At 45.4% G+C, this 20,042-nt stretch overlaps 1 protein-coding gene across 1 annotated transcript in view; it reads left to right on the top strand.

The window, feature by feature from the left end:
• LOC128701299 (fap1 adhesin) overlaps positions 1 to 20,042 on the top strand; it is an 88,913-nt gene that overhangs the window by 15,182 nt on the left and 53,689 nt on the right. Inside the window, exons 2-4 of the mRNA XM_070100390.1 lie at positions 5,165 to 5,259; positions 5,566 to 7,429; positions 14,862 to 15,086. Of these exons, the coding sequence (XP_069956491.1) occupies positions 5,585 to 7,429; positions 14,862 to 15,086 (2,070 nt within the window). The 5' untranslated portion in view covers positions 5,165 to 5,259; positions 5,566 to 5,584. The remainder of the gene's footprint in view (positions 1 to 5,164; positions 5,260 to 5,565; positions 7,430 to 14,861; positions 15,087 to 20,042) is intronic.

The raw sequence follows: 20,042 nt of genomic DNA, 5'->3' as shown, positions 1-20,042 counted from the left end.
ACAGGAGGGTCAGGGGAGACATGATAACGACATATAAAATACTGCGTGGAATAGACAAGGTGGACAAAGACAGGATGTTCCAGGGAGGGGACACAGAAACAAGAGGCCACAATTGGAAGTTGAAGACACAAATGAGTCAGAGAGATAGTAGGAAGTATTTCTTCAGTCATAGAGTTGTAAGGCAGTGGAATAGCCTAGAAAATGACGTAGTGGAGGCAGGAACCACACACAGTTTTAAGACGAGGTTTGATAAAGCTCATGGAGCGGGGAGAGAGAGGGCCTAGTAGCAACCGGTGAAGAGGCGGGGCCAGGAGCTAGGACTAGACCCCTGCAACCACAAATAGGTGAGTACACACACACACACACAAGCCCCCACACGCACCCACACACATACACACACACACACACACACACACACACACACACACACACACACACACACACACACACACACACACACACACACACACACACACACACACACACACGAGCGCACACCGTATACAACAGGCCTAGTGCCTAATCGACATGTGCCTATGACAAAATGGTAACTAGCCTTCAATCCAGCTATCATCATTCTGTCATGCAGGAGCCACATGTCTGCATCCAACAGAATCAGCAGTCTTGGATGTCACTACTACTGGGATCCGGGTGGGATACAAGATCCGGGTGGGCTACAAGATCCGGGTGGGCTACAAGATCCGGGTGGGCTACAAGAACCGGGTGGGCTACAAGATCCGGGTGGGATACAAGATCCGGGTGGGCTACAAGATCCGGGTGGGCTACAAGATCCGGGTGGGCTACAAGAACCGGGTGGGCTACAAGATCCGGGTGGGATACAAGATCCGGGTGGGCTACAAGATCCGGGTGGGCTACAAGATCCGGGTGGGCTACAAGATCCGGGTGGGCTACACGATCCGGGTGGGCTACAAGATCCGGGTGGGCTACAAGATCCGGGTGGGCTACAAGATCCGGGTGGGCTACAAGATCCGGGTGGGCTAAAAGATCCGGGTGGGATACAAGATCCGGGTGGTATACAAGATCCGGGTGGGCTACAAGATCCGGGTGGGCTACAAGATCCGGGTGGGCTACAAGATCCGGGTGGGCTACACGATCCGGGTGGGCTACAAGATCCAGGTGGGCTACAAGATCCGGGTGGGCTACAAGATCCGGGTGGGCTACAAGATCCGGGTGGGCTACAAGATCCGGGTGGGCGACAAGATCCGGGTGGGCGACAAGATCCGGGTGGGCTACATGATCCGGGTGGGCTACAAGATCCGGGTGGGCTACAAGATGCGGGTGGGCTACAAGATCCGGGTGGGCTACAAGATGCGGGTGGGCTACAAGATCCGGGTGGGCTACAAGATCCGGGTGGGCTACAAGATCCGGGTGGGCTACAAGATCCGGGTGGGCTACAAGATCCGGGTGGGCTACAAGATCCGGGTGGGCAACAAGATCCGGGGGGGCTACAAGATCCGGGTGGGCTACAAGATCCGGGTGGGCTACAAGATCCGGGTGGGCTACAAGATCCGGGTGGGCTACAAGATCCGGGTGGGCTACAAGATCCGGGTGGGCTACAAGATCCGGGTGGGCTACAAGATCCGGGTGGGCTATAAGATCCGGGTGGGCTACAAGATCCGGGTGGGCTACAAGATCCGGGTGGGCTACAAGATCCGGATGGGCTACAAGATCCGGGTGGGCTACAAGATCCGGGTGGGCTACAAGATTCGGGTGGGCTACAAGATGCGGGTGGGCTACAAGATCCGGGTGAGCTACAAGATCCGGGTGGGCTACAAGATCAGGGTGGGCTACAAGATCCGGGTGGGCTGCAAGATCCGGGTGGGCTACAAGATCCGGGTGAGCTACAAGATCCGGGTGGGCTACAAGATCCGGGTGGGCTACAAGATCCGGGTGGGCTACAAGATCCGGGTGGGCTACAAGATCCGGGTGGGCTACAAGATCCGGGTGGGCTACAAGATCCGGGTGGGCTACAAGATCCGGGTGGGCTACAAGATCCGGGTGGGCTACAAGATCCAGGTGGGCTACAAGATCCGGGTGGGCTACAAGATCCGGGTGGGCTACAAGATCCGGGTGGGCTACAAGATCCGGGTGGGCTACAAGATCCGGGTGGGCTACAAGATCCGGGTGGGCTACAAGATCCGGGTGGGCTACAAGATGCGGGTGGGCTACAAGATCCGGGTGGGCTACAAGATCCGGGTGGGCTACAAGATCCGGGTGGGCTACACGAGCCGGGTGGGCTACAAGATCCGGGTGGGCTACAAGATCCGGGTGGGCTACAAGATCCGGGTGGGCTACAAGATCCGGGTGGGCTACAAGATCCGGGTGGGCTACAAGATCCGGGTGGGCTACAAGAACCGGGTGGGCTACAAGATCCGGGTGGGCTACAAGATCCGGGTGGGCTACAAGATCCGGGTGGGCTACAAGATCCGGGTGGGCTACAAGATCCGGGTGGGCTACAAGATCCGGGTGGGATACAAGATCCGGGTGGGATACAAGATCCGGGTGGGCTACAAGATCCGGGTGGGCTACAAGATCCGGGTGGGCTACAAGATCCGGGTGGGCTACACGATCCGGGTGGGCTACAAGATCCGGGTGGGCTACAAGATCCGGGTGGGCTACAAGATCCGGGTGGGCTACAAGATTCGGGTGGGCTACAAGATGCGGGTGGGCTACAAGATCCGGGTGAGCTACAAGATCCGGGTGGGCTACAAGATCCGGGTGGGCTGCAAGATCCGGGTGGGCTGCAAGATCCGGGTGGGCTACAAGATCCGGGTGGGCTACAAGATCCGGGTGGGCTACAAGATCCGGGTGGGCTACAAGATCCGGGTGGGCTACAAGATCCGGGTGGGCTACAAGATCCGGGTGGGCTACAAGATCCGGGTGGGCTACAAGATCCGGGTGGGCTACAAGATCCAGGTGGGCTACAAGATCCGGGTGGGCTACAAGATCCGGGTGGGCTACAAGATCCGGGTGGGCTACAAGATCCGGGTGGGCTACAAGATCCGGGTGGGCTACACGATCCGGGTGGGCTACAAGATCCGGGTGGGCTACAAGATGCGGGTGGGCTACAAGATCCGGGTGGGCTACAAGATCCGGGTGGGCTACAAGATCCGGGTGGGCTACACGATCCGGGTGGGCTACAAGATCCGGGTGGGCTACAAGATCCGGGTGGGCTACAAGATCCGGGTGGGCTACAAGATCCGGGTGGGCTACAAGATCCGGGTGGGCTACAAGATCCGGGTGGGCTACAAGATCCGGGTGGGCTACAAGATCCGGGTGGGCTACAAGATCCGGGTGGGCTACAAGATCCGGGTGGGATACAAGCTCCGGGTGGGATACAAGATCCGGGTGGGATACAAGATCCGGGTGGGATACAAGATCCGGGTGGGCTACAAGATCCGGGTGGGCTACAAGATGCGGGTGGGCTACAAGATCCGGGGGGGCTACACGACCCGGGTGGGCTACAAGATCCGGGTGGGCTACAAGATCCGGGTGGGCTACAAGATCCGGGTGGGCTACACGATCCGGGTGGGCTACAAGATCCGGGTGGGTTACAAGATCCGGGTGGGCTACAAGATCCGGGTGGGCTACAAGATCCGGGTGGGCTACAAGATCCGGGTGGGATACAAGATCCGGGTGGGCTACAAGATCCGGGTGGGCTACAAGATCCGGGTGGGCTACAAGATCCGGGTGGGCTACAAGATCCGGGTGGGCTACAAGATGCGGGTGGGCTACAAGATCCGGGTGGGCTACAAGATCCGGGTGGGCTACAAGATCCGGGTGGGCTACAAGATCCGGGTGGGCTACAAGATCCGGGTGGGCTACAAGATCCGGGTGGGCTACAAGATCCGGGTGGGCTACAAGATCCGGGTGGGCTACAAGATCCGGGTGGGCTACAAGATCCGGGTGGGCTACAAGATCCGGGTGGGCTACAAGATCCGGGTGGGCTACAAGATCCGGGTGGGCTACAAGATCCGGGTGGGCTACAAGATCCGGGTGGGCTATAAGATCCGGGTGGGCTACAAGATCCGGGTGGGCTACAAGATCCGGGTGGGCTACAAGATCCGGATGGGCTACAAGATCCGGGTGGGCTACAAGATCCGGGTGGGCTACAAGATTCGGGTGGGCTACAAGATCCGGGTGGGCTACAAGATCCGGGTGAGCTACAAGATCCGGGTGGGCTACAAGATCCGGGTGGGCTACAAGATCCGGGTGGGCTGCAAGATCCGGGTGGGCTACAAGATCCGGGTGGGCTACAAGATCCGGGTGGGCTACAAGATCCGGGTGGGCTACAAGATCCGGGTGGGCTACAAGATCCGGGTGGGCTACAAGATCCGGGTGGGCTACAAGATCCGGGTGGGCTACAAGATCCGGGTGGGCTACAAGATCCGGGTGGGCTACAAGATCCAGGTGGGCTACAAGATCCGGGTGGGCTACAAGATCCGGGTGGGCTACAAGATCCGGGTGGGCTACAAGATCCGGGTGGGCTACAAGATCCGGGTGGGCTACACGATCCGGGTGGGCTACAAGATCCGGGTGGGCTAGAAGATGCGGGTGGGCTACAAGATCCGGGTGGGCTACAAGATCCGGGTGGGCTACACGATCCTGGTGGGCTACACGATCCGGGTGGGCTACAAGATCCGGGTGGGCTACAAGATCCGGGTGGGCTACAAGATCCGGGTGGGCTACAAGATCCGGGTGGGCTACAAGATCCGGGTGGGCTACAAGATCCGGGTGGGCTACAAGATCCGGGTGGGCTACAAGATCCGGGTGGGCTACAAGCGTAGCTACAGCAGCACGCCTAAGCTCTGGTCTTCAATATTTTGTTCATTATATAATGTTGTTAAATTTGCAGCACTTACTAATGCCTCCTTTAATACATTGCCCTGGTCAATCACACTATTTAAGAAAAACAATTTTCTACCATCCTTTTCGCACAACTTTCTCTTCAGTTTACAACTGTGTCCTCTTTTTGAAGATGTTTTATGTGGTCATAATTTCTGCTGTTTTCTTCTTATTATCCAACATGGGCAGCTTTAATGTTCTCAGCTTTCCATCATAGTTCATGTCACTCAACTCTGGCAACCGAAATGTAGCTCTTTTCTGATCATTTTCGAACTTATTTATGTGTCTCTTTTTTCAGGTGTGGGTACCACACCACCGCTGTATATTCCAATTTTGGCTTCACATAAGTTATAAACAACTTTTCTAACATTTCAACCTCCATCTATTTGGAAGGTATGTTATAATTTGTAAGTGTAGTATATAAATTTCTCAGTTTTATGATAATTCTTTGTTAATAATGACGTCTAGATCCCTTTCTCTATGTGATAGTTTCAATATTATACCACAGTCTGTATTCCACATGTGACCTGATTTCACTTTCTCCCACTTATATTACTTGCCATTTATCTATGTACAGTACATTAAATTCCATCATCCATCTATCATTCCACATGCTTAATGTATCTAGATCTTGTATATATTTACATTGTGTGTGTGTTTGTGTGGTGGAAGTTTATTATATTCTTTGATATCTTACAGGAGCTTCGTGTGAGTCAACATGGCCGACCACCACCAACACCAGCGTCAAGCCCAGCACCTACCCCAGCACCTACCTGAGCACCTACCTGAGCACCTACCTGAGCGCCTACCTGAGCGCCTTCCTGAGCGCCTACCTGAGCGCCTACCTGAGCACTTACCTGAGCACCAATCTAAGCGCCTTTCTGAGCGCCAGTCTCAGCACCTTCCTGAGCGCCTTTCTGAACGCCAATCTCAGCATCTGCCTGATCGCCTGCCTGAGCGTCAATCTCAGCGCCCACCTGAGCGCCTGCCTGAGCGTCAATCTCAGCGCCCACCTGATCGCCTTCCTGAGCGTCAATCTCAGCGCCCACCTGAGCGCCTGCCTGAGCGTCAATCTCAGCGCCTGCCTGAGCGCCTTCCTGAACGACAACACGAACGCCATCATAAAAATCAGTCAGAACGCTTACCTGAACGCCTGTCTGAGCGACTACCCGAACGCCTACCTGAACGCCTACCCGAACGCCTACCCGAACGCCTACATGAACGCCTACCCGAACGCCTACCTGAACGCCTACCCGAGCGCCTACCTGAACGCCTACCCGAACGCCTACCTGGACACTTACCAGAACGCCTACCTAGACACTTACCTGAACGCCTACCCGAACGCCTACCCGGACGCTTACCTGAACGCCTACCCGAACGCCTACCCGAACGCCTACCCGAACGGCATCACGAGCGTCAAAGTGATCGCCGACATGATCGTCAACATGAACAACAATACGAACGTCATCACGAACGGCAAGAACGCCAGCACGATCGTCAGCATGAACCCCAACGCGAGCATCAGCATGACCGTCAACACGAACGCCAAGAACACCAACATGAGCATCAACACGAACGTCAACATGAACATGAACACGAACGCAAACTTGAGCATATGGACAATATTCGTCAGTTAGAGCGTCAGCAAGAGAACCTGCGTGAGCTTACTGATGGACGTGCGCGCGAGCGCGTTGATGACCGTGCGCACGAGCGTATAGAGGATTTAAAAAATGAACACATTGATGATAGTGCGCGTGAGTGTATTGATGACCGTGAGCAGGCGCTTAGAGAGGAGCGGCAGCAGGAGCGTGAGGAGGAGGTGATGAAGGTAGCAGGAGCAGCAGGTGACACAGTGATGGTAGTAGGTGGGGGAGGGCGCGTATTACGTAGGTCCTCCACTTCTCTGACCACCTCCCTCACCTCCGTGGTCAGCGTATCAGCGGCGGAGGGTCGCGAGAGGACCAGGAACAGTGACAAGATACGCAAGGTGGAGCAGAGCTATCTGGATAGCAGGAGGAGGCCGAGAGGTCGACAGAGTTTTCCTGTGGCCTCCCGTGCGGGGCTCAGAGACGCTCCCAAGGCAAAGGTTGAGAATGGGAGGGTGCAGGCACCCAGCGTCAGTGCCGCTGTGAGTGCCGCCGAGTTAGCTGCCGCCCGCGCCGCTACCGCCGACTCCGACAGAAGGTGCCGTAAGTACAGCAGAAGCGTGAGCAGCCTGGCGTCGGTACTACGGCCGCAAGAGGTAGAAAGGCAACATAAAGCTCACAGGCGCCGACACTCTCAGAAAAGTAACAAGTACGTGGCCAGCGCCACACACGCCCACCCACTACATCCCGCCGCCCTCAACGAAGTCCACGGACGCCCACTGTGGCGTCCGATACCTGCAGCAGCGTCCCTGGCCGACCCCATTAAGCCTAGCATGTCTGGGAGCGCATCCTGCTGCTATTGCTGTCATGCTGTCAAGACAGCATCCCCCGCTTCCCTCCTCTTCCTCCCTCTACACCTCCTCTTCCTCGTCATCTTTATCTCATACCTCATCATGGGGGCATTCATCTTCTCCAAGGCAAGTCTCCATTACCTAAATGTTCATTCCAAGGTGAACATTAAGAACAAGAACACTGCACTAAACATACTGTTCCGCACAAAGCACGTTGGGAAAACGTCTCTTCAATAACATTACCCTAATGTTGCATGTGTCTTGTTTCAAGTTTTTTTTGGTTAGATATCCTCACTACCCTATTTATATCACCCATTATTTTAGGTCTTTCCAAACAGTGCAGTTTCAGGGCTCTGAATCTGTCTTCGTATGTAAGAATCCTTACATAGTGGATTAATTTCGTGATGCGTCTCTGCATGTTCTTCAGTGTATTTATATCCGTTCTTCAGTACAGAGATCAGAAGTGTGCCGCACAGTCTAAGATGAGGCCTTATTAATGGTGTGAACAACGGTATGAACTATTTTTAATGTCTAAGTAAGAAGGATTTTCCATACTTTTGATTATTATTATTATTTATTAATTTATTAATTATTTATTATTATTATTATTATTATTATTATTATTATTATTATTATTATTATTATTATTATTATTATTATTATTAATTATTATTATTATTATTGTGCTCATTAAGTCATTTTTATTTATACATTTCTCAGAGTTGTTGTTACCATACATTTTCTTTGAATAGTTTTTACCATAAGTAATAAAAGCCACAATACCTTAACTGCAACAACATGTAACTAATAACACAATATAGTAGCAGCAACAACATGTAAATAATAACACAATATAGTAGCAGCAACAACATGTAACTAATAACACAATACAGTAGCAGCAACAACATGTAACTAATAACACAATACAGTAGCAGCAACAACGTGTAACTAATAACACAATACAGTAGCAGCAACAACATGTAACTAATAACACAATACAGTAGCAGCAACAACATGTAACTAATAACACAATACAGTAGCAGCAACAACATGTAACTAATAACACAATACAGTAGCAGCAACAACATGTAACTAATAACACAATACAGTAGCAGCAACAACATGTAACTAATAACACAATACAGTAGCAGCAACAACATGTAACTAATAACACAATACAGTAGCAGCAACAACATGTAACTAATAACACAATACAGTAGCAGCAACAACGTGTAACTAATAACACAATATAGTAGCAGCAACAACATGTAAATAATAACACAATATAGTAGCAGCAACAACATGTAACTAATAACACAATACAGTAGCAGCAACAACATGTAACTAATAACACAATATAGTAGCAGCAACAACATGTAACTAATAACACAATACAGTAGCAGCAACAACATGTAACTAATAACACAATACAGTAGCAGCAACAACATGTAACTAATAACACAATACAGTAGCAGCAACAACGTGTAACTAATAACACAATACAGTAGCAGCAACAACATGTAACTAATAACACAATACAGTAGCAGCAACAACGTGTAACTAATAACACAATACAGTAGCAGCAACAACATGTAACTAATAACACAATACAGTAGCAGCAACAACATGTAACTAATAACACAACACAGTAGCAGCAACAACATGTAACTAATAACACAATACCGTAGCAGCAACCATTCACAACTGTTAAACAATTCGGCGAGGCAACAGTTCGATGATGGTGTAATCCTGAACCATCATCATTATCATCACTGTAATGAAAATAATAGTTTAGAAAGGACCGAAACGTCACTGAAGATTTCCTCTCGAAATTGTGAGTTGTGAATTGTTCCAGCCAGGGTATTGTGGGTTAGTTGTGAGTTACTGTTTATGGTTCACCCGGCTGCTGCTTGTTACTTTTACTGTTACGTATATGACTACGTTATTCTGTGATTTGTTCACACTACGTTATTGTGTGACTTGTTCAGACTACATTATTGTATGACGTACAGACTGCGTTATTATGTGACGTGTTCAGGTTATGTTATTGTGTGACGTGTCCAGGTTGCGTTATTGCGTGATGTGTCCAGGTTACGTTATTGTGTGACGTGTATATACTACGTTATTATGTGACGTGTCCAGGTTACGTTATTGTGTGGCGTGTCTAGGTTATATTATTGTGTGACGTGTCTAGATTACGTTATTGTGTGACATGTCCAGGCTACGTTATTGTGTGACGTGCCCAGGCTACGTTATTGTGTAGCGTATCCAGGCTACGTTATTGTGTGACGTCTCCAGGTTACGTTATTGTGTGACATGCAAAGGCTACGGTATTGTGTAACGTGTCCAGGCTACGTTATTGTGTAACGTATCCAGGCTACGTTATTGTGTGACGTGTCCAGGCTACGTTATTGTGTGACGTGTCCAGGCTACGTTCTTGTGTGACGTGTCCAGGCTACAATACAGCCTTACGCATACTTTTTTGATTCACAATGCTGCTTCCAGGTATACACCTCCATATGTATACCAAGGAGTACATCACATCTAATGTACACGTGCTAGATATGCACCATCAATGTGTGTACATTCTCACTGATACGGAAGAAAATAATGATGGTTAAACTCTACGGTCATGACTAGTAACATTTCAGTTAGTTGTACACTTGTAGTTTTGAGCAGGTCTACGGGTCTCCCTTGATGCGGGTCCAGGGCCCTTGATTCCAGTAACTGGAACTACCATCTTGACGGACCCTAACGGTTTAGCACTACCCATGAAAATAATAATAATAATAGTAATAATAATAATTATAATACATGTCTTGCGAATCATTTGTTTCAAAATCTAAGCATTTGTTTATAGATTCAGTATTATACACATCAAATGGTTTGTATTCCTCTATAAAATCGTGTTTTAGAGTGTATATGCACTTATATTAATTTAATATCTCAGTTACTTTTTTATAATTCTCTATTATCCGTATTACATCTTTATATTACTTCTGTAGTTTTATTAATTCGGGTTTATATTTAGATTATAAATTTATATTTGGTCTTGTTTAGTCCGAGATGACGAATTTGAACATACACACATGGCAGTATATGTACATGCATATACTGTACATAGTCTGATGTATATACATCGAAATTGTTATTGCTGTTTTTTAATGGTTACTACTGTTTGTGGTGTCTGAGCCTTGCCCCAGCAGTATCACATCTAGCCTGTTGCTTAGCGCTTAGATACTGCTCAATCTGTTCTTGACGCCGAGAAAGGAACACGTAGCACGTAGAATATACAGTAGATGTGAACGTCTGGGTTGTAGCCAGAGCCATTAAGGGCTGGAACTGTCGGATGTCAAACACGTTTTTAAACTTGATCCCGGCGAAGTCTGGTACGAGCGAAGCAAACCCTGCATAGGACACCAAGAATAGCTGGAGGTGTCTGCTGGGTGTAACCTGAAGGAATGTGCTGCCAGAGGGATACTACCAATACGTAGACACACCAAATCTGAACATTTTGATAATAGAGAACGAACATTCTATAATACATATATTTCGCTTTCAGAGGAAAAGAAAGGCCATGTCCTGTCGCAGTGCTCCTTGTATGACTTGACAGAGCTCTACCCAGAGCCACACCACGATAGTCAAGCTCTGTAGTAGAGGTTTGCTCTACATTAAGTCTCTGCACTTAAGTTTCGCACCTTTGACGGTGGCACATACAAATGTCTACAACAATTAGACTAATTGTTAGAAATAGTGTTTGACGTACACAAGACCAAACACATAATAATAATAATAATAATAATAATAATAATAATAATAATAATAATAATAATAATAATTAACAATATAATAATAATAATAATAATAATAATAATAATAATAATAATAATAATAATAATAAAAAGTTGATTGGCTTATCAACTACACTTAGGTCATTACGGCTACACGTAATCTTTCCACCACCAGACAAGAATACTTGAATCGACAAAATAAGGATTAAAGTTAACTCTCAGCATATATAAACGTATATCCCGTGTGTAATAAGTATTTTTATTTCAAATCATTAAACAACAAAACATTAATTAAAACTTGAAATAACCTAAAGAGTTAGATAACTATTTTATTAGTTAGGATAACATGTTAAAACTCTGTAAAGTGGACTCGGAGGTCGCCAAATAAATTATAAACAAAGACACGACAAAACAAGGAAAACTGCCACCCACAACCACAAGATGACAAATAAATTCTTAAAAATTTCACCTGCAGTAATGAATGGGTCACAATAAACTAAAGAATTAAGTGATTAATAAAAAGAATATACTGATAGACTCAATAATGATGAATGTTAGTCTTTTAAGAACAAGTTAGTGATTAAAACAAACAAGTTGGTAAGTTGCTGCTTTTAAAAATAACTTTGTGTTTTAAATGAAACAAGTTAGAAAAATAATGTTTTAAAAAGTTAATGTTATAAAAACAAGCTAGTCTTAGAACAAGCTAGTCTTAAAACAAGCTAGTCTTAAAACAAGCTAGTCTTAGAACAAGCTAGTCTTAAAACAAGCTAGTCTTAGAACAAGCTAGTCTTAAAACAAGCTAGTCTTAGAACAAGCTAGTCTTAAAACAAGCTAGTCTTAAAACAAGCTAGTCTTAAAACAAGCTAGTCTTAAAACAAGCTAGTCTTAAAACAAGCTAGTCTTAAAACAAGCTAGTCTTAAAACAAGCTAGTCTTAAAACAAGCTAGTCTTAAAACAAGCTAGTCTTAAAACAAGCTAGTCTTAAAACAAGCTAGTCTTAAAACAAGCTAGTCTTAAAACAAGCTAGTCTTAAAACAAGCTAGTCTTAAAACAAGCTAGTCTTAGAACAAGCTAGTCTTAAAACAAGCTAGTCTTAAAACAAGCTAGTCTTAAAACAAGCTAGTCTTAAAACAAGCTAGTCTTAAAACAAGCTAGTCTTAAAACAAGCTAGTCTTAAAACAAGCTAGTCTTAAAACAAGCTAGTCTTAAAACAAGCTAGTCTTAAAACAAGCTAGTCTTAGAACAAGCTAGTCTTAAAACAAGCTAGTCTTAGAACAAGCTAGTCTTAAAACAAGCTAGTCTTAAAACAAGCTAGTCTTAAAACAAGCTAGTCTTAAAACAAGCTAGTCTTAAAACAAGCTAGTCTTAAAACAAGCTAGTCTTAAAACAAGCTAGTCTTAAAACAAGCTAGTCTTAAAACAAGCTAGTCTTAAAACAAGCTAGTCTTAAAACAAGCTAGCCTTAAAACAAGCTAGTCTTAAAACAAGCTAGTCTTAAAACAAGCTAGTCTTAAAACAAGCTAGTCTTAAAACAAGCTAGTCTTAAAACAAGCTAGTCTTAAAACAAGCTAGTCTTAAAACAAGCTAGTCTTAAAACAAGCTAGTCTTAAAACAAGCTAGTCTTAAAACAAGCTAGTCTTAAAACAAGTAGTTTTCTCATTTTGGACATTTCCATGTTATATACACTATCTTTTTTCCTTTTGTCGTCCATCTGTAATTAGCTGGTGTATCTTGTATATCATGATGGTGTCTCCCTCTAGCTACGTTCCTCCAACTCTGCTTCCTTCATTAATTTACTCTGGAAGTAAGCACTTTTTCACTCAGTACTGAATTATCTATAAGAGTTTAGTACTGTCCCTCAATATAATATAAATATTATTCATCGCTGTTCATGCTTTAGTCTGGTAGCAGTCTAGTGTTGGCGCTGTAATGCTGTGATAATTACTGCTGGGTAGCTGTGGACTCCACAGTCCACCTACTGGGTAGCTGGGTAAGGACCCCTCACTCCACCTGCTGGGTATGGACCCCACGCTCCACCTGAGCACTCATCCATAAATTGTCATTAATAGTAGTTTGAAAGATTCCGTGTTCTGGTGTGCGTGCGTGTGTATAATTTCCCATAGAGATATCCCTTACTCGGATTATTTTTCGGTTCTCTTTCATCACCTTCGCAAGACCTGGCAACAACGTTAATCGCATTGAACCACAACAAACTGTTTATATCAAACTACTTTTAGGATTCTGGCCTTCTTCCCGCTGTTGTCTGATTGGGAGACCACAGTCTCTTGTTTACCTATTAGACACACACGACTCATTCACGGATGTCACATGGAAAAACAATTGGCACCAGTCTGTGAAGACTTGTCAGGTTGCATTGTCCGTCCAATATTTATTAATATTGTACTGCCTATCAAAGTGCACACAGGATCCACGTCAAACGTCTGAAGCTCTCCAACACACTCGCTCTCACTGACCTTGCTGAAAGTCCCACCATTAATACAGGCTCCCTTCGACTTTTTAACTGAAACTAAACCCATTGTACCAATTTTAATTCCAATTTTGCTCGCTCTAGTCTCCATCCTTACTAACTGTTAACTTTATACACCCCTACCTCTCCCTCATCCTTGACCTTTGCACTTTTCTACTTTTATACATCCTTCCCCGCAGTACTGTGTGACCCTTACGGGTTTAACGCTTAATTTGATTATAATATTAATAGTCAACTTAGCACTTGCCAGTTTCACTCCCTCCTAGACTCGTGGTCATTGTCGTACTTGTTCGTGTGAGCGTATGTGCGTGTGTACGATGTGTGGGTGTGTATGTTGGTAGGTAGGTATATTGCGTGTGGGTGAGCATATAACCTGTGTGTATTGACGTGTAAGGGGAAAGGGGAGCCAGAAGGGGGGAAGAAGAGTGAGGAGTGGGGAAGGGGAGGGGGTGTTATCGACCTTGAGAAGAGGATTTGTGCAAGCACCAGTTAGCTTCCAGCAGCTGTGTGACGTCACCTGCCACCCTCTTAATACCACTCTCCTTCTACCACCGTGCACCTACCCCTACTATAACGAACATAATGTAACATGGGAAAGCCCGACAAAGTTACAGTAATTAATTTCCATTGTGGTCTTCAACAGAATGCGACCCACAACAGCCGACTAACACTCAGATATTTATTTACAGCTAGGTGAGCAGGGCAAGAAAGTGTCAAGACATGTGGACATTTACCTCGACAGGCCCGGGATCAAGCTCGGGTCATTCCTTTAGAGAACTCGGTTCACTGTCACTGAGCTACAGGTGCATCCAGTGTGTGTAAAGGTAATCTTTGAATTACCACCCACACCATGGGTAAAGGGATGCATGATTACACTACTGAGCTAACTAAACTTGTGTTACAGCTCTTCGGCCCTAGAGGTCAATACTTGTGTCCCGTAGCTCGATCGCTAGCGCACTCAACTCACACACTGAGGTCCGGAGTTCGAATCTCCTCCGGTACGGCTGGAAAACATTAGGGACGTGTTTTCATAAAGACACCTGCTGCCCCTGTTCACCCATCAGTTTAAAATGGGTACTTGGGTGTTAGCTAACTGGTGAGGGTCGCATCCTGGGACAAAATTAACCTAATTTACACAAGGGGCTTTCAATATAGTAGTATGTCATTGATGTCAGCTAGGCCTGTATACCTTGTAAATGTACTTCTAGTAAGTAAAGATATTATTATTATTATTATTATTATTATTATTATTATTATTATACTGGGTTGTGTCATTACAGCTGGAGGGCCCTGAAGGATTGAGGAACATGGCAGTGCTGGTGAGACGGACTACTGTCACTCTGCCAGGGACGCCCAGGGACCCAGACATGGCGGCGGCCAGGGAAGAGCTGGTAGAGCGTCTCCTCAACACCTCCCTCAATATCGTGCTCTACAGGAGTCCAGACCGCTTTGTCGCCGCTATCTCCACCTCCCCCAGGCTGCAGGCGGCCATGAGGGCTTTCAGGGTGAGTCCAGCTCTAAGGTCAGTTTACTACTTTCAAGGTGACTCCATCTCTAAGGTGAGTCCAGTACCCCTAGGCTGAGTCCAGCACCTTTAGGGTGAGTCCAGCACCTTCAGGGTGAATCCAGTAACTTCAGGGTGAGTCCAGTACTTTCAGAGTGAGTCACGCAAGTTCAGCGTGAGTCCAGCGCCTGCATGGTGAGTTTAGCATCTTCGGTGCCTGTCCAGTGACAAGGTCCTCTGTACCTTTTCCACCTCTGGCATGACCATATTTGTACAATATTCATCGATATAGTCTTAGGCACATATACAATGATAAGAGCAATCATAGTCAGAATTACGCTCCGAGTGTTCAAATTGATTTTCTGTGGCTACAAGTGTGTTTGTGACCTTCACAACACTTACTGTGCAACGTTTCACATGATGCTTTTCAAGTATTAGTGTCTTGTTCGTGTTACAGTTTCATTATTGCATTTTCAGTTACAGATTTTGTTGTATTTGCCATATGGAAAATGTATTGATGAGTTTTACTGCATTTTGCAGCGCTGCAGATATGAATGCAGCGCTTTTTCGCCCATTCGGGTTTTGCTTTCTTTCGTGAATGTAATCCTAATAATGAAGGATGTGAGCTCAAGCTTCATTCAACGACTGCGCTGAACAGTGAACATATTTAAGGTTTTAAATATAATATTTTCTTCGTGTTTAACTTTTCCGTTAAGCAGACAGAGCAGAACAAGCTTCCCTCATCATTATAATAACGTGAAATATCAAATAGCCAGAAAAGATCATCCTCCTGACATACTTATCATCGAATTCCAGAGTTCTGCTCTGGAAGCCTGGCCAAAGGCAAGGCTCTGTTGGTCAACCAGGCTATTGCTGCCAGCGTCTCAGAGGCTACTGGTGATTAAGACACATGTGCAACACCTAGGTGTCTTTATTCTCCAGACGTTTTGCCAAACAGTGGCTTTACTGCTACGATAGCCATCACAACATGACTGATATATACCTTCACGTTTATTCCCACGATATTTCTTATATACATATAACATAATTCTGGTTAAGTAGCCTACTACAACTCTAGGAGTGCCTTGATGCTAGTAGGCTCTTGATCTAAATAACTGGATCTTTCCTTCCTTTGATTAAACTTGATTACTCTCCATTCACGCTTCCCATACTCTAGACGCTGTATGATGTTTACGTGTTCAGCACATGGCTCTTCTGTACTGTTGTAGATTCGCCGGTACAGCGCCCGGCCCGGGCCACACAGATTAATTATTAAGAGCGGGATCAGAGTTAAACTTTTGTGGATTCCCTCTCACAGAAACCTTTTTTTGTCTGTTTACGAAAACAGGACTAACATCATCGTCTTTGTACTTGATTCATACCAAGATCCTGTGTTGCTAGTACAAAATGAATGGATCAAGAATCCCAAAAGACTCAAGAGAAAAGTTAGATTGGAAGCGACTAACCTCCATGAATTTTCAGCATCGCTGGGACATACCGCACTCTCAAGGTGGGTATTTATAAGCCTCTTCTACATTTATTACAAGTGTGCAATATGGACATGTTGTCAATGCATGTAACTCTCAAGAACAGTGTGGTTTCTGTGCAGGCCCAAACCAGAGGAAAATTTATAAAAAAACACAGCCTAAAGAGGTGAGCAGGTATAGAAGATATGTGCTAATTGCAGGTAAGAACTCAGTAAGTCGCACTCTGTGAGGTGAGATGTCTGGCAAAACGGCGACGACAGTGACAACAACAACATCAAGGGCGGCAGTAACAACAAGTGCCAACCACCTTTACGGAGCTACCAGGCGAGACTTGCAACTCGGGCAGTCTAAGACAGAGTCTACTCGGGGGTGGGAAAGGTCACATACAGCAGAAAATAACAAGGACAGTAGATTGTAAAGCGTTGGTAGTATGGTTTGTATGGAGAGACGTCAAGGACATAAAATGTAAAGTTTGTAAACAGAGGCAGGGTCATACACTGGAGCATTATGTCTTAGTGTCCGAACTTTCAACCTTTCAGAGACACTTATATGCAAACCTTAGAGGATATGACGAAACACATCATTGTAATGAAACGATACATGAAATCTTCAAGCTGTATCCACATTTTGCATCGACTGGTAAGTTTATTCAGGTACAGATACACATAAATGCAGTTACACAAATTATCATACATAGTAATATATGTGTAAATTTCCTAGGATAACCCAAACTTATTTCCATTAAGGTCACTGAATTGTTTTATTTTTTTATAGAGATTGCAACCTAGTCATTACCAGTGTTTTCTTAGCGGACCACCCTACTATCTTTCGTTTTTAACCTAATCCAATGTAACTTAGCCTAATCAAGAACAGTAAATCTTGACGAAATGATGAAAAACAGTAGGCGGTATCTCGTGGGTCAGCGGTGCTGGTGGTGAAGCAGTGACCATTGTTTCAGCTACTCACGACCACTGTGGTGTTTCGGCTACTCACGACCACTGTGGTGTTTCAGCTACTCACGACCACTGTGGTGTTTCAGCTACTCACGAGCACTGTGGTGTTTCAGCTACTCACGGCCACTGGTGTTTCAGCTACTCACGACCATTGTGGTGTTTCAGCTACTCACGACCACTGTGGTGTTTCAGCTACTCACAACCATTGTGGTGTTTCAGCTACTCACGACCACTGTGGTGTTTCAGCTACTCACGACCACTGTGGTGTTTCAGCTACTCACGGCCACTGGTGTTTCAGCTACTCACGGCCACTGTGGTGTTTCAGCTACTCACGACCACTGTGGTGTTTCAGCTACTCACGACCACTGTGGTGTTTCAGCTACTCACGGCCACTGGTGTTTCAGCTACTCACGACCACTGTGGTGTTTCAGCTACTCACGACCACTGTGGTGTTTCAGCTACTCACGACCACTGTGGTGTTTCAGCTACTCACGGCCACTGGTGTTTCAGCTACTCACGGCCACTGTGGTGTTTCAGCTACTCACGACCACTGTGGTGTTTCAGCTACTCACGACCACTGTGGTGTTTCAGCTACTCACGACCACTGTGGTGTTTCAGCTACTCACGACCACTGTGGTGTTCTTTGCATCGTTATCGTTATTATTATAACATTAGTATGGCTGATGTGGATAATAGCCATTTCCACAACAGATAATCAGGTTTTGTTCGTAACCGCATCAATTTCGGACGATTTCTGCCAAGAGATAGTGTCTCCTTGAGCTAATCTGTATTTTTATAGAGTACTCGTCTCTTTTGTCATGTCAAAACTTTGCTTATAGGTTTGCAGATGTATTTTCAGATTTATATGTGCAACATCAGTGAAATATAACACAGTCAATTTACAGTGTTGCAAGTGAATGTTGCCATTGTGTTGCAGAATAAATAAATTTAATGTTGCTATTGTATATATTGTGCAATAACATATGCAGTGTTGAAGATGCGTTAGTTTAATAGTTTAATTATTCCCCTATACTCATGCTATAAACGGTTTTCAAAAGGCATTCAGAAGTACTTTTTTGTACATATTTACCATAATTCGTTCGGGAACTGGACCTAAAGTTTCTTTAATAATCTTAGTAATCAGTTACGATAATAATAATAATAATAATAATAATAATAATAATAATAATAATAATAATAATAATAATAATAATAATAATAATGGAGGAATATAGCAAATAATATGGTTGCAGTAATAACACCAGGAGGCAGCTCTGATGAAAACTCACACTCACGCGAGCTTTTAAATCTCTGCACAAAATTCAATTTAAACCAGCAAATAATAGAGCCTACTAGACTGGAGAATACACTAGACCTCATCTTCACTAACAATGATGATCTGATAAGAAATATCACCATATCAAAAACAATATACTCAGATCACAACATAATTGAGGTTCAGTCATGTATGCGCGGAGCCCCAGACCGACATAATGAGATTAGTCACGAGGGAGCATTCACCAAATTCAACTTCAATAACAAAAACATAAAGTGGGACCAAGTAAACCAAGTCCTAACCGATATAAGCTGGGAAGATATACTAAGCAACACAGACCCCAACTTATGCCTAGAACAGATTAACTCGGTGGCACTCGATGTATGCACAAGGCTTATTCCTCTAAGAAAAAGGAGGAGTAGATGTAAAACAGAAAGAGACAGGCGCTCCCTTTACAGGCGACGGAAAAGAATAACAGAGCGGCTAAAAGAGGTCAATATATCTGAAATGCGTAGGGAGACACTGGTCAGAGAAATAGCAAGCATCGAACTTAAGCTAAAAGAATCCTTTAGGAGTCAGGAATCGCGGGAAGAACTAAAAGCCATAAATGAAATCGAAAGAAACCCAAAGTATTTCTTCTCCTATGCCAAATCAAAATCGAGAACAACGTCCAGTATTGGGCACCTACTTAAACAAGATGGGTCCTACACAGATGACAGCAAGGAAATGAGTGAGCTACTCAAGTCCCAATATGACTCAGTTTTTAGCAAGCCGCTAACCAGACTGAGAGTCGAAGATCAAAATGAATTTTTTATGAGAGAGCCACAAAATTTGATTAACACAAGCCTATCCGATGTTATCCTGACGCCAAATGACTTCGAACAGGCGATAAATGACATGCCCATGCACTCTGCCCCAGGGCCAGACTCATGGAACTCTGTGTTCATCAAGAACTGCAAGAAGCCCCTATCACGAGCCTTTTCCATCCTATGGAGAGGGAGCATGGACACGGGGGTCGTCCCACAGTTACTAAAAACAACAGACATAGCCCCACTCCACAAAGGGGGCAGTAAACCAACAGCAAAGAACTACAGACCAATAGCACTAACATCCCATATCATAAAAATCTTTGAAAGGGTCCTAAGAAGCAAGATCACCACCCATCTAGAAACCCATCAGTTACACAACCCAGGGCAACATGGGTTTAGAACAGGTCGCTCCTGTCTGTCTCGACTATTGGA

Source organism: Cherax quadricarinatus, chromosome 72 (assembly GCF_038502225.1).
Source record: "Cherax quadricarinatus isolate ZL_2023a chromosome 72, ASM3850222v1, whole genome shotgun sequence".
Classification (NCBI taxonomy): Eukaryota; Metazoa; Arthropoda; class Malacostraca; order Decapoda; family Parastacidae; genus Cherax; species Cherax quadricarinatus.
This window is presented reverse-complemented; position numbering and strand designations above follow the sequence as displayed.